Source organism: Saimiri boliviensis, chromosome 7 (assembly GCF_048565385.1).
Source record: "Saimiri boliviensis isolate mSaiBol1 chromosome 7, mSaiBol1.pri, whole genome shotgun sequence".
NCBI lineage: Eukaryota > Metazoa > Chordata > Mammalia > Primates > Cebidae > Saimiri > Saimiri boliviensis.
Window position 1 is genome coordinate 52,531,312 of NC_133455.1, and position 16,316 is coordinate 52,547,627.

At 35.4% G+C, this 16,316-nt stretch overlaps 1 protein-coding gene across 5 annotated transcripts in view; it reads left to right on the forward strand.

Moving 5' to 3' along the window:
- The window catches only part of PPP1R12A (protein phosphatase 1 regulatory subunit 12A), a 155,877-nt gene that overhangs the window by 47,604 nt on the left and 91,957 nt on the right, over nucleotides 1-16,316 (forward strand). For all 5 annotated transcript variants that reach the window (XM_074402511.1, XM_003927829.3, XM_074402512.1 and 2 more), the window contains exon 2: nucleotides 11,590-11,720. In XM_074402511.1, coding sequence (XP_074258612.1) covers nucleotides 11,590-11,720 — 131 coding nt within the window. The remainder of the gene's footprint in view (nucleotides 1-11,589; nucleotides 11,721-16,316) is intronic.

Genomic DNA, 16,316 nt, shown 5'->3' on the forward strand with positions numbered 1-16,316 from the left:
TATTTGACAGTTCTTTGCCATTTAACTATTTCATAATTTATAGTGGGATGAAAATGCATTCTAGAGTAATAATATAAAAAAAGAAGAAAATAAATGGGGAAGAATTATCATGGACTAAACAATAGTGTGTTTTTTTTGAACAGTTACCACTTCATGCACAGTATATATTCATATATTTCTCATAGTAAACTTTTGAGGTAGTGGGTTCTATTATTATCCTCATTTTCATGAGGAGACTGTGGCACACAAGATGAGGAGTTTACCCAAGGACACCCAATCAGTAAATGGCAGAACTGGATTAATTCCAGACAGTCTGGCTCTAGAGTTTGTACTTTTAATAAAAATACTTTTGTGAAAAGGAATATAACAGTGTTAGAATTTATTTCAAATGCTGCTGGTTTTGTGATGTCGAGTTTACTCAATTAAATTATGTTCTTTTAAACATACTTGTTTTGATCTATTTTAAGAATGAAATTTAATGTTTTTTCAAGCTACACATATCTCACTCAAGATCTCTCTTTAAGTCATGGACTCTGCTTTGAGCATTGTATAAACACCTCATTAACTCTTTGTTATCAGGCCTCTCAATTTTTTCCTTATGAACATGTGTGGAACAATAAAAAACAAAAGTTTTATGCACTTGAACTGGTTTATTGAATTAGTTTACAACTCAAGTTGACAAAGCTGTCTGTACCTAGAATTAAATGACAAAAATGTCTTCACACAGCCATTTATTGTTGGTACTTCTTACATTCAAGAAAAACTCGAAGGTAGACCATGTCAGATAAGATTTTGAAAATGTGTTTGAGTTGTTCTGTTTCTTTCCTTATATAGTTCAATAAACTGATCAAATTTAATCCAAAATTTAAGCCAGCAAGTCATGTGTCTCTTAATATGCTGCATGTGTTCTCTTTTGATTCTCTTAGCAACAATATTTTTATGGGCATGCTTTCCCAGTTTCTTGTATGTACTTTATAAATGTTGAGTAGAACAGTTTGAACCATTTACACCATTAACTTGAGATTGATACGTGATGTATATTTTGTGACAATGCTTTCAGCATTTAATTCATACTAAAATATTTCAAAAAGTACTTATAAACAAAAGAACAAGCAAATTTAACATTAATTGCTTTTGGTATTTTGTGTTTCTTACATTATGTCAACTTAAAAGCGTATACATTTAAAATCAAAACTAGCAGTATTTTATTTATCGGAGAATAGCTATTTCTTTGTGTTAATGTCTTTCAAAGAGCCAGTGTAATCACCTTCAAATGGAGAAACCTTAAAAATTAACGATTTATCATGCAAGTCTTTTATCTTCAGTGTCAGAGGATTACTCAAAAGGTGGCAGGTAAGACTCTATTCTGGATCTTGCTTACCTCACTATATTAGGCTTTGCATCTTTAATATACCAGACCTGTTTTTCACTTGTTCTTATGTTAAACTCAGGTATATGAGTCATCTCCAGGAAATATTCCCTGACAACCACCATTCCTTCTTAGTTCTCCTTTTCTGAGCTCTCATAAAAACCAGTGGACATGTCTATAATTGTCTTACCATATTCCTTTTGATATAATTATCTATTTTTATATTTGTCTTCTTTACTAGTTGGTGTCTTGAACTTTCTGTTTCTAGCTCTTTACTGCCTAAGGTATCACAAATATCTGTTTTCCAAACAGAATATCTTAATCATAATTTAATCTTATCACTTCTCTACACACTTCCCCTGGATGATTTCAAGTCCCATTGTTTTATTACCTCAATGCAGATAATTCACAAATTGACATTTTCATCCCACATTTATTTTCACAGCTCCAGATCTATATGGTTAGATAGGTATACAGACATCTGTAAATTCAGCCAAAACAAATAAAATCCTCATCTTTCTTTTCCCAGCCTGCTCCTTGAATCTGTGGTGTTTATCTTCATGAATGGCTTCTTCCTGCATCTTAACTCTTCATATCTTTGGTTAAACTTTGCACATTTCCTCCTAAGCTTCCTTAATATGGTTTCATATGAGTACAGGCATACCTTGGTGCTATTGTGGGTTTGGTTCCAGACCACCACAATAAAGTGAGTCATACAGATTATTTTCTGTTTCTCAGTGCATATTAAAGTTATGTTTATGCTATACTGTAATCTTTTAAATGTACTGTACTGTAGCATTATATCTTTAAAAAAATCATAATGCTGTAGTACATACCTTAATTTAAAGATGCTTTATTGCTTAAAAAAAAAAAAAAAAAAAAAAAGCTAGTGGTCATGAGCCTTCACCAAGTCATAGTTTTTTTGCTGGTGGAGGGTCTTGATGTTGGCTGCTAATTAATCAGAGTGGTGGTTGCTGAAGGTTGAAGTGGCTGTGGCAGTTTCATAAAGTAAGACAACAATGAAGTTTGCCTTACCAACTGAGTCTTCCTCTCATGAAAGATTTCGTGGTAGTATGTGATGTTGTTTGATAGCATTTTATACCCCCAGTAGAACTTCTTGGAGAATTGGAATTGATCCTCTCAAACCCTGCCACTGTTTTATCAAGTAAGTTTATGTCATTTTCTAAACCTTTTGTTGCCATTTCAACAGTGTTCACAGCATCTTCACCAGGAGTAGATTCCATCTCAAGAAACCACTTGCTTTGCTCGTTCATGAGATATAACTCCTCATCTATTCAAGTTTTGTCATGAGATTGCAGCAATTCAGTCAGGCTTCACTTCTAAATCTTGTTCGCTTGCTGCTTCCACCACATCTGCAGTTACTTCCTTCACTGAAGTCTTGAATCCCTCAAAGTAATTTGTGAGGGTTGGAATCAACTTTCAAACTCTCATTAATGTTGGTATTTTGACCTCCTTCCATGAATCACGAATGTTCTTAATAGCATGTAGAATAGTGAATTCTTTCTGAAAGGTTTTCAATTTACTTTGCCCAGATGAATCAGAGGAATCACTATCTATGGCAACTAAGGCTTTACAAAATGTATTTTTTAAATAAGAAGACTTAAAAGTCGAAAGCACTCCTTGGGCTACAGAATGGATGTTTTGTTAGCAGGCATAACAACAACGTTAATCCTGTACATCTCCCATCAGAGCCCTTGGATGACCAGGTTCATTGTTGTGAGCAGTAATATTTTGAAAGGAATCCTTTTTTCTGAGTAATAGGTCTCAATAGTGGGCTTAAAATACTCAGTGAACCGTGTTGTAAACAGATCTGCTGCCATCCAGGCTTTGTTGTTCCATTTATACAGCACAGGCAGAGTAGATTTAGTGTAATTCTTAAGGGACCTAGGAATTTTGGAATGGTGAAAGAGCACTGGCTTCAAACTTACAGTCAGCAGTTGCATTAGTCCCTAACAAGAGAATCCGCCTGTCCCGGGAAGTTTGAAGCCAGGCATCGATTTCTCCTCTCTAGCTGTAAAAGTGCTACATGTCGTCTTCTTCCAGTAGAAGGCTGTTTTGTCTACAATGAAACTCTGTTGTTTAGTGTAGCCACCTTCATCGGTGATTTTAGCTGCATCTTCCAGATGTAGCTTCTCCATCAGCACTTGCTGCTTCACCTTGCACTTTTATGACACGGAGATCGCTTCTTACCTTAAACTTCATGAATCAACTTCCATTAGCTTCAGACTTTTCTTTTGCAGCTTCTTTACCTCTCTCAGCCTTCATAGAATTGAAGTGAGTTGGGGCCTTGCTCTGGATTAGGCTTTGGCTTAAGGGAATGTTGCAGCTAGTTTGATCTATCCAGGTTACTAAAACTTTCTCCATGTCGGCAGTAAGGCTGCTTTGCTTTCTTACCATTTGTGTGTTCATTGGAGTAGCACTTTTAATTTCTTCAAGAACTTTTTGTTTGCGTTAACAACTTGGCTGTTTGGTGCAAGAGGCCTAGATTTTGGCCTACCTCGGCTTTCAGCATACCTTTCTCACCAAGCTTAATCATTTATAGCTTTTGATTTAAAATGAGAGACGTATGACTCTTCCTTTCACTTGAGTAATTAGAGGTGATTGTAGGGTTATTCACTGGTCTAATTTTAATATTGTTATTTCTAAGGGAATAGGGAGGCCTCAGGAAAGCGAGACAGATGGGGAACTGCGAGTTTGTGGAGTGGTCAGAGCACAGATAACATTTATCAATTAAGTTCACCATCTTCTCTGAATATGGTTCATGGTGCCCCAAAACAATTGAAATAGTAGTATCGCAGATCACTGATCACAAATCACCGTAACAGATACAGTAATAATGAAAAATTTAAAATATCAAAAGAATTACCAAACTGTGACTCAGACATGATGTAAGCACATGTTTAGAAAAGTGGCACCAATACACTTGCCTGATGCAAGGTTGCCACAAACCTTCAAGTTGTAAACAACAATAACAAAAATGCAGTAAAAAAATGCCATGAGGCACAGTAAAACTGGGTATGCCAATACCTGCAGTTGCTTAGTTCAGGCTCTTCCCTCTTATTGCTTCTGTGATTTTTCTGAAATACTGATCTGATTGTGTCACCTCTCTTGTTAAAAACTAGTTTTTTCAAGCTTCATCTTAAAATTCTTAATTTTTTTTCTACGTTCTACTGCTTACTTGAGCCACCATTACTGATGAGAACATAGATTCTGTTTGTGTGTTGAAGTAAAAAGAGGTTGAAAACCATCTGCAGTACAACTACAGTTTTTGCATTATATTCAGATCTTTTACCATCTAACCTTATCCTATTTTATAACTTAAAGATACTGTATACCACCAGATGATTTACTGTTTGTGTATTCCATGAACATTTAAAATCAGTAGTGGCTTCGCTCAGTGAGGTTCCTGCCAGTTGATTTGCTACTTGAACTCCTATATAATCTTCAAAACTGCTCAAATATGTAGGGACCCGTATGGACCCTCTTAGTCACAAACAGATCTCTTTATGTCCTCAGTGATATTTTAGTACTTTCTACCTATTACTATTATGGTCCCTATGTGATCATTGTTATTTATGGACTATCCCCTATATTATAATGTGATCTTTTTCCTACGGTCTTGGCATATATACTTTTTAGTATATATAATATGAAGAGTAGCGAAAGGAATTAGTGATATTTAGCCGTAAAAAGAAAATATACTAGAATTCTTGGGGAAAAAATGTTTTCAGAGTATTCAGAGGTTATCAGTTAAAAGAAGGATTGCATTTGGTATGTGGAGCTTGAGGAGGCAGGGCATAGAAGTTAAAGGAATACGTATTTTAAGTGATACATAGTAGTTGCAAATGGTAGTCACTTTTTTTTTAACTTCTTGAGGTATAATACATACGGTAAACTATATAAGTATATGATTTTACATATGTATATTCTATGTAAAAATCACCCCAAGAAAGATAGGGACATTTCCAACTGTCCAGAAAGCCCCCCTTATGTCCCACCTTTCTCCCACAGATTTAACCATGGTTCTGAGCCTTATCACCAGATCTTATTTTATCTGGAAATCTGCAGTATGTATCCTTTTGTATCTGCCTTCTTTTGCTCATTTGTTTATTTATGAACTTCATTCATGTGTTGAAGATAGCATTATTTTGTTCTTTTTGTTCAATATTCTTTTTTCATCAATTTATAGGATTCTTATGTGAATAGGATCTTCCTTCATATGCATATACCCCATCCTGTATATTTATCCATTCTACATAACTTTAGTAGATACTGTTAGTTTTCTGAAGATAGTTTCATACTTTCACCAGCAATTTGGTTTTCTTTTTTTTGAGACAGAATCTTGCTCTGTTGCTCAGGCTTGGAGCTCAGTGGCATGATCTGCCTCACTGCAACGTCTGCTTCCCAGATTCAAGTGATTCTCATGCTTTAGCCTCCCAAGTAGCTGGGATTACAGGCATGTGCCACCACATCTGGCTAATTTTTGTATTTTTAGTAGAGATGGGGTTTTGCCATGTTGGCCAGGCTGGTCTTGAACTCCTGACCTCAAGTGATCTGCCTGCCTCGGCCTGCCAAAATGTTGGGATTACAGGCATGAGCCACCACGCCCAGCCATGGTTGTTTTTCAATATTACCATTTAATGCTTTTTATGTAAGAAATAATTTCTTGAGTTTTTTTCATGAGACACTGTCTATTCATTGTAGACATTTTGAAAATACAGGAAAAATTAAGAAAGAAAATGCAAGTGGATCTCACAACCATTATTTTTAACCTTCAGGATATATTCTTTTAGTCTTGTTTGAATTTTTTTTTTTAGTAAAGTTGGTATGTTTTGGCTGTGTTCCCACCCAAGTCTCATCATGAATTGTAGTCTCCATAATCCCTATGTGTCGTGGGAGGGACCCAGTGGGAGATAATTGAATGAATCACGGTGGCAGTTACCCACATGCTTTTGTTCTTATGATAGTGAGTGAGTTTTTACAAGATCTGATGGTTTTATAAGGGACTTTTCTCCTTTTGCTTGGTACTTCTCCTTGTCACTGTCATGTGAAGAAGGAGGTGTTTGCTTCTCCTTCCACCATGATTGTAAATTTCCTGAGTCCACCTCAGCCATGTGGAACTGTGAGTCAATTAACCTCTTTCCTTTAAAAATTACTTAGTCTCAAGTATATCTTTATAGCAGCATAAGAACAGACTAATATAAAACTTTAAATCATATTAGACATTAAAAAACAATAGAGCATGGGTATTCTCCTATATTCTTTTATCCTTTTCCATTTCCATATTTGCATCCTTTTTTAAAAAACTTGCTGTACCACCTTGAAAACGCCTAATTTCATCTCATTTAGGAAGCTAAGCAGGGTTGGGTCTGGTTAGTACTTGGACAAGAGACTACCGGGAATACCAAGTGTTGTAGGCTTTAAAAAACAAACAAACAAACAAAACCTTTTAATATATTGTGGACATTTCCCCATATTCTTTTGTAAAGAATCATTTCTTATTTGCTTGTTGATATTATTCATTTATCAAGTAGGGTTTTATGTTTTTATACTGAGGATAAAAATCAGGATACAATTTTGGAGCCTATGGAATTTAAAAGAGGTTGAGAAAAAAAGTGAATAGAATTTAATCAGCATGCAGTGGCTCACACCTGTGATCTCAGCACTTTGGGAAGCCAAAGTAGGTGGATCACTTGAGGTCATGAATTTGAGACCAGCTAGGCCAACATGGTGAAACCCATCTAATACAAAACTTAGCTGAGCATGGTGGCAAACACCTGTAGTTCCAGCTACTCAGGAGGCTGATGAAGGAGGATCAATTGAACCCTGGAGGTGGAGGTTGCAGTCAGCCAAGATCACGCTGCTGCACTCCAGCCTGGGCAGCAGAGCAAGACTTCATCTTAATCACTATGATTTCTCAAGGAAAGTGAATGATTATGCAAGTCATAGTAAGTCACTTGCTTATCTCAGCGTTCGATAAACTGCTTTCTAATACGATACACTTTTTACGTTTCTCCTTTGTCATTAAATATATGTGATTCTCAAACCTCTTTTAACCACCGCCCTATGAAAAATAATAGTTCTTTTCTTGAGCAATATCTGTATCAATGTTGCTTATGTGTTCATTTATCGTCTCTTATATGTAAGGTTTGTTCTAGGCACTTTGGAAAACAGCCATCAGGTTGCTTATGACTTGTTCTAGGGGGAAGAATCATAGATACATAATAATTTTAAATATGATAGGGAATTTTCATAATAAATACCCCACACACACTTCTTCCCTCCACTTGAAATATAAAGACACCAACACCCAAAAAGATTAAATTACTTGTTCACAGCCACAAAATTTGTGGCAGAGGCAGAACTAGAATCTAAAACCAAAAGCTGTGATTCCCTCTCAATGCTTTTATCCTTTTTTCCCCCATGAGATGGAGTCTCACTGTGTTGCCCAGGCTGGAGTGCAGTGATGCAATCTCAGCTCACTGCAACCTCTGCTTCCCAGGTTCAAGTGATTCTCCTGCCTTAGCCTCCCATGTAACTGGGACTATAGTTGCGTGCCACCACGCCTGGCTAATTCTTGTATTTTTAGTAGAAACAGGGTTTTACCATGTTAGCCAAGATGGTCTCCATCTCTTGACCTTGTGATAGGCCTAGCTGGGCCTCCTGCTTTTATACTTTTTAGGTACACTGTATATAGTGTTTTTCTCAACATAAACTTTGTCATTTTCTTCCTTAGGGAAATGCTGCTAAAAGCATTTACTTTGTTTCTATGGTAGGTAAGGAAAATTTGTTTCATTTGTACAGCTAATACTTATTAAGCCCCTAGAATGTGTGATACTCTCTTGTAGGTGAGAAATATGTTGATAAACCAGGAAAATCTGTGGAAAGCAGTGTGTTAAGTGTGGAAAATGCTGTTTCTGGAATCTGAGCATCTGTTAGATTCCCAGCCCTATCATTTCCTGTCTGTGTGACCTATTGAAGGTACTTAATCTCTTTGAATCTTAGCTTACTCCTCCTACATTCATTAATTCATTTATTGAGCCCAAGAACTCAAGGTATTGTGGAAGCAGCCAAATTCTGCATGTCAAGAACTGTGCATGGTATTGAGGATGCAGCAGAATTCCTGCTGTCAGTAAATTCTCATGCTGGGAGTGGGGTAAACAAATGGTAAATAAATAAAGTATGTATGTTGTAATAAACGATATGGAGAAAAATAAAGTAGATACTCTGGATATAAAATGGTGGGAAGGAATTGTAATTTTAATATGCTGGCCAACAAAGGCAATACCAAAAAGGTGAGAGTTGAGCAGAGATTTATTTTATGAAATGTGGATACAGTCATTTTTCATTTATGCATTGCTTCTGTATAATGCTGATCTGTTGTATCTGATCAGCCATACCCAAACTGCTCTTTCTTAGGTTGAAGCGGCACTTAAGAAGCTCTTTTGTGTTTTCTCCATTAGATATAGTCTGACATTAATATCCTTTTTAGTTGCTGTTGATGTATTTTCAATACTAGAAAATAATTTCTTTTCCCAGATAAAAACAAACAGGAACTTCCTTTGATGGTTAAGTACTCGCATGGTGTTTAAGCCTCTTTTGAAGGGATGGGTACATAAAGGTAATGGTCTATGTGTAGCAAAATGTATTAAAACCGCTTTTTAAATGACACATCAATTTTTATTACTTTCAACAGCTTACTTAAAATATCCTTCCAGATTCTTATTAAACCTGGGCGTTTTATACATTTAAATGGGGAGCACATGAATTTTCCAACAAAGATCTTTTAACAATAAACCAAAGAGGACATTGTAAATTAATATTTCTACTGATCAGTTTATTAGAACCACTTTTAGAATACAGAGATGATAGTCATCATCCCACATACTCTTAGTTGTATATTAGTTATTTGTTTATCATAGACAGGAAATAGGAATTAATTAGTTCATTACTCAGTTTTACCCAAATTAGAAAGAAAAAGCCACTTGCCCTCTGGGAAAATAGTGACTTTGTGTGAATCAGGAGGGAAAACACCTTTCACCAAGTTAAAGACTCCTTAAGTTTATTTCATCCCACCTTCCCAGTCCACCAAGCCAAATACCTGACACAGACTTCACATTCTTGGTCAGGGGTCCTGGTAATACATGGGGATTGCATCTCAAGAGGGACGATACAACGATGGTTATGAATAGTGCCAATTCCAGAAAGCCTCCCCAGGGTAAATGGAGTATATTTGTGAATGCAACCTATCTCATAGGACATGTATGAAGTACTTTTATATTCACATACAGACTTTATCCCTAATCTGAAAATGATGGAGTTTACATTCTAGTAGAGGTAAAAGATAGATATAAATAAGAAAATTGTGGCTATTGATATTACTGATAATGTGATGGAGTAGTAGTAATTACTTTAAAAGGATGTCCAGGAGGGCCTTCCTGAAGAAGAAACATCTGCATTGAGATTTGTGTGATGAGAAAGAATCAGCATGCCTAGATCTGGGGGCAGAGCATTCCTGATAGAACCACAAGAACAAAGGCCCTGAGGTAGCTGGTCAACGAATAGTAAGGTCTTTCTTGTGACTGGCAGTGATTTTAGGAACAGTTGTGGAGAACAACGAGTACCTTGGAGTGGGTTTTTGTGAGGATAGTGTGTAAGTCATACATAAAGCATCTCCCTTACTACCTGGCACAAAGCAAGCATTTGATAAAAGTTCCCTTCTTATTTATTTTAAGACTGTAGTTCTCAAAATTTGTTTATTTTAGGATTTTTTCTTTATATACTCTTAAGAATTATTGAAGATTTCAATGAGCTTTTGTTTCTGTAGATTATATGCATTAATATTTACAGTCTGAATTTAAAACCAGGGATTTAAAATACTATTAATTCATTTTAAAATACAATGATTTACCCCTGTTACCAAATAACATTTTTAATTAAAATAACTAATTCATTTTGTTTAGTTGTATCTATTAATGTTTACAGTCTTAGAGTTTAAAACTGAGGATTTAAAATACTATTCATTTAAAAATAACAGCGATTTACCCATGTTACCAAATGGGTTATATCTTACATAAAAATAATTCGTTTTTTCTTGAAAGTTTGAGTTTATCATTGGCAACAAATACACTTAATTGCTTTTCTTGAAGTGACAGACTCATTTTGTTCATTTTCAAGAAAAGATTTGCCAGAAATCAAAGTTAGACTAACTGTAGTTTGACATTTAACTAGACATAATGTTGCATGGAAAAGTGGCTACATCAACTTGCATCTCAATTTCACAAGTGCTTTTTATCAAGACAACCATCATACTTGGAAGAGGTGCTTTAACATACACTTTCCATCTCATTGCAGAGAATATAAAAAAGACCTGTATACAGGGGCCAAGATTTAATACATAACTGCTTTGTCAAAGACATGTATGAGTAAAAATTGCTGCCCCTCAACCACGACTTTTTTTTTTGGAGACAGGGTCAGCTCTCCCAACCACCACTTTTTTTCGAGACAGGGTCTCACTCTGTTGCCCAGGTTGGAGTGCAGTGGTGTGATTACAGCTCACTGCAGCCTCAAACTCAAGCTCAAGTGTTCCTCCTGCCTCAGCCTTCCATCTCCCAAGTAGATGAAACTATAAGCATAAACCACTGTACTTGGCAATTTTTAAAATTATGAGTACATGGTTGATACAGTGACTATTAATAGAGAGGTGGTTTTTTTGGCTACTGCCTTTATTTGTGCTAAAGCACGTGCAGTTATATAGCTAGTACTTTTATACTGTCAAGTATACATGTCAACAAAGTGAAAAAGGGAAATAACATGTTTTATCTTGAAAACAGTTTTGCTGTTACCAAAAGAATCTATTCCCCCTTCTCCCAGCTGATCACAGTTTGGGAACCACTGCTGTAGAGAATGTTATTAGTACTTAATTATGATGTCTTCATTTTAATATGTACTTGTTACCCGAATTGGGTTGCCATAGAGTGTGGGCACATACATTACTGTTGTATGTATACCTAAGCAAGGACTCTTAAAATTTAGTATCATTGGCCTGTTTGATAGAGTAGAGTCAAGATAGCAGCAGATTGATTTACAGAGAATATTTGTATTATAAAAGCTACAAAGTAAGAATTTTATTCTATTGATGTATTATTCAGAGTATTAATTCATATTTTTTCCAATCTTGCTTTTTGTTTTATTTTTAGGCTTGCATTGATGACAATGTTGATATGGTAAAGTTTCTGGTAGAAAATGGAGCAAATATTAATCAACCTGATAATGAAGGCTGGATACCACTACATGCAGCAGCTTCCTGTGGATATCTTGATATTGCAGAGTAAGTCAGTTCTGTGTTTTAATTTTATCCTAATACTGTTGGAGAGACCTGAGTGTTTATTGAAATGATAAAGATAAATGAGTGAAGTCTTGTATTACTTTAATTCATGAAAATTATTCTTTCCAAGAAAGAAAATAAGTGTTTATTGGGAAACCGTATGTTATCAGAATCAGATCTTCTTTCTGTCTGCCCACCCTCTTTGGCCTTTGGTACTTTGTATTAACATTAGTAATTGTACACATTCTCTGTCCCCACCTTTTTTTCTTTTGTGTATAGCTAGAGCATTGTCAAATTATTCAGGGCTAATATTTAGCAGTCTAACCCATTCATTTATAATCATAAATTATTAGGAGAAACTAACACTAGTTGTCAACTGGGTTACATTGCTGTAGGGAGACTATGATACATAGTTCTTCAGTGAGCCTGTTTGCTTAGTTCTTTTGAAGGTTGTTTAAAAAAAATACATTGTTTAGAAAATTCAATGAGGAATAGTAATTGTATTCTCTACTACCTTTAATGTGTGGGTACATACCAAGAACATCTAATTTTTTTAAGTATTTAGTAATGGAAGTATAGATATCTTGAAAATAATATTTTCATTAAATTATTTTTCTTCTTACTATCTATTCACACAGTAAACAGTTTTGTTGTCTCTCTGCTCATATCAAAGCTTATCAGTTAATAAATATTGAACATGGGAATTCGACTCTAAATATCTTAGTAAGCTTTCATAGTTTTATCTCTATACATTTTGCTTCCCCACCCCCCAACCCCATGTATATTGGAGATACAATATCTCAGTTTCAAGGGGGAAGCAGTGTATGGTGAAATGAAAAGTGCTCTGGCCTGGGAGGGATAAGGTCTGAATTACCTGAATTTTATTATTGGCTCTACCGCTAACTGTACGACATCTTTCTATAATTTGTTTCCTCTTTCTGAGCCTTGATTTCTTTGAAGATAAACTGAGGAAGTCTTTTTCCCATTGGGAAACAGCAGTGGTTGTTCAAACTTAACAGTCATGATTCTCAAGTTCTTTACCTCCTTTTTGGACTTTGCCTGCTCAACAGAAGACTTAGATAGATCTCTTCTAGAAATTAAAAAAAAAAAAAAAAGATAATTGTGCATTTATCTTCAGCTATACTTAAAGATTAGGCTCTGGAGTTAATTGATGTGGAATATGAATGCTTCCTCAGTCACTATCAAGGAGTATAACCTTGGCAAGTTGTTTAACTTCTTTAGGCTTTGGTTTTCTCCTCTATAAAATAATATTTCCTAGATTTGTTGTGAGGATTAACTGAAGTAATTCATCAAGCATAGTATCTGGCTCATAGGAAATAGTACATATTAACTTTTGACCACTATCTTATCTACTCTGGGAAAATGAAAACTCAACCTCTTTCTTCCGATGTTTATAATCCTTATGTTTCCTTTCTGTATTCATGTTTCTGAGTTTGAAAAGACAATTTCTAAGTAATTTCTTTGCATAGACTTGATTGAGTCACAGACCCATTGTGTCAGTTGGAATGCTTTTAGCTGCAAGTAATAGAACACCCAATTTAAAATGACCTAAAGAATAGTGGTACTTGTTATACAGGATACAATATTGTTTAGAGGAAGAATATTTAGGTTTATTAAGCCACTCAGTGATGTCAGCAAGGCCCTGGGATCTTTCAGGTTTTCTTCTTCTGAATTTCCTAGAAATGGACTTTGTTCTTAGTCTTGTCCTCTACTGATTACAAGATGATTGCCACAACTCTAGAATTGTGTTTTACATATCCATGTCCAAAAGCAAAAAAATGGATTGCAGGTAGAAAATATCTTCTCCGTATTCTGTATACCTCTTATCTTCTCCGTATTCTGTATACCTCTTATCTTCTCCGTATTCTGTATACATCAAAGAGGAAAACCTTTCTCAGAGCGCCCTCCAGTTCCTGAAGACATCCCCTACAGGGACTTATTTTGGCCTGGTCCTGGGCATTTGTCCATGTTGTAGCTAGAAAATGTAAATATCTTGACATATTCAGCTTTTGCATGCTAGTGTATAAGTATAAGGAAGGGTAAGGAGTTTGTTGCAGTTGTTAGTGTTATCAGTAGAGAGACTATTACTTTTCATTTTTTGGAGGGTGGGATATGGAATATATGCTTCACAGGACTTATGCAAACAAAAGTGACCTTTGTATGGCCAAGTTTGACCATAGTTGCTAATCTGATTGATTTAGTTTTAATGTATGACTGTGCTATAACTGAAGTTCATAGTTTCCTTGAACCAGATTAAAATTAGAAGAATAAGTTTTTCTTTTTGTTCTTTCTGTCATGTGAGATTCTTTCTTTAAAATAATGACTGTTTCTATTTATAAAAGGCAGTTTAACTCTAGCATATATATACTGGATGATTTGTTAAGGTGATGATAGCCCCAAATCTTTTCAAATGCCCAATTATTTTTATCAGCATAATCTCTTTTAGCAGGCTGGGCTCAGTGGCTCACACCTGTAATCCCAATGCTTTGAGAGGCCTCACTTGAGTTCGGAAGTTTGAGACCACCTTGGGCCACGTGGCAAAACATACAAAAATGTTAGCCAGGCATGATGGCATGCACCTCTAGTCCCAACTACTCTGGAGTCTAAGGCAGGAGACTTGCTTGAGCCTGGGAGGCAGAGGCTGCAGTGAGCCGAGATAGCACCATTGTACTTGAGCCAGGGCAACAAGAGTGAAACCCTGTCTCAAAAAGAAAAAAGAAAAGAAATAATTAAATTAAAACACCTATTTCAGCAGTTAATTTTTCTAATGATTGAGTGAAGTTAATGAAACTAGTTTTCTTGGGTGTAGAAAAGTAATAGCATGGCAACCTAATTGATAGGGTGAAGATAGTTCACAGATAAGAGTGTTTTATAGGCATGAAAGAAGGAAGGCACTAATAAAATAATAATATAGAGACAATAGTTATAAACCAGGGGATATCCTAGGAAAACTGGTGGCATATGGTCACTGTGCTAACTGAAATATTTTGGAGTTAAATTTGTTGCAAATCCTAGTTCTGCCATTTATTAGCTTTGTGTCCTTGACCAATCTACTTAGTCTCAATAATTTAAGATTATTTATAAAATTGGAATGATCTAGATTCTTCCTCTTTTTTCTCATATTGGATTCCACTTCACATTTTTCACTCTGTCAATACTGGACTACTTTTAATTCCCCAACATTCCCTACTGGTTTATATAAGTGTGTCTTTCTTCATAATAGTTTATTTGCCTGCTTTTGCATTACTTGAACAGCTGCTACCAAACTCTCAAGATGCAGTTTGTATAAGGGTCATTTCTTTCAGGAAACGTTTCTAATGTTTTTGGCAAATTCATCATCATCTCTAACATATCAGTTGTTTATATACTTCTTTACTAACTATATTTATGCACAGAATAGTAGTAATTCATCTCTATTGATATAGGCAGTTAAGCCTAGATTAGTTTACTCTGAGGATTTGAGGATGATTAGTATACATTTAGTTCTAACTTTTTAACTTCTATTGAAAATAGTAGAACAAAGAATGTCAGATTACAGTTTCATTTCTAGACAGAAGCCAAACGAATAGATAGATGAATGATGGCTCTTCATACTGTGGCTCAGTTATCTTGCCTTTTCACCAACATAATTACCTTCAACTTTTGCTTATCCTTAACAAAGTAGAAGTCCTAGGGTAAACTGAAAATAGAGGTTATTTAATAATCTCTTTTCTCCAGAGTGGAATGAGTACAAATAAATGAGCGGAGCCTCATTTTATGCTCAGCTTAAGCATTGTTTTAATAAATACTCACTGTCTTGAGTTTTTCATTCATAAGAATATTGCTTTGATTAACATGCTTTAAAAATTATGCAGTTAATAAATACTTAAGCACCTACTGTATATATCAGGTCAGATAATAAAGTGTATTCATTAACATCATTCTTTTCCTTTGGTATGCTGCATCAGCAGTATGATGGGCAGAATAGTGTTACTCAAAATACTTAGTTGAAGCCCTAACCTCCAGTACTTCAGAATGGGACTGTATTTGGAGAAGGGGCCTTTAAAGAGATGATTAAATTAAAATGAGGCTGATGAAGTTGTTTCTAATCCAGTCTGGCTTGTTTTCTTATAAGAGGAGGACATTTGAACACAAAAAGAGACACCAGGGTCCCTCTTGTAGAGATGAAAGAAATCACGTGAAGAAACAAGGCAACCATCTACCAGGCAAGGAGAGAGGCCTGTGAAGAAACCGAAGCTACTGACACATTGATCTTGGACTTCTAGGTGCCAGAACTATGAGAAAATAACATTACTATTATTTAAGCCACCCAGTGTGTGGCATTTTATTATGGTAGTCCCATCAAACTAATATAAGCAGTACAAACTTTGCAGTATCACATCAAGGCATATTCATCCCTAAAAATTACAGTATTAATGTCATTGGCTATGGATCAAAAATAAAATGGAACAGTATGACTTTGGACATATTAGAAAAGGCAAATGATTATAGAGCCTGAGAACCCATGTATGTAATTTATTGTTCCAATCTTGAATTACCAATTAGTTATACATCTACAGCCATAAATTATAATTGAAT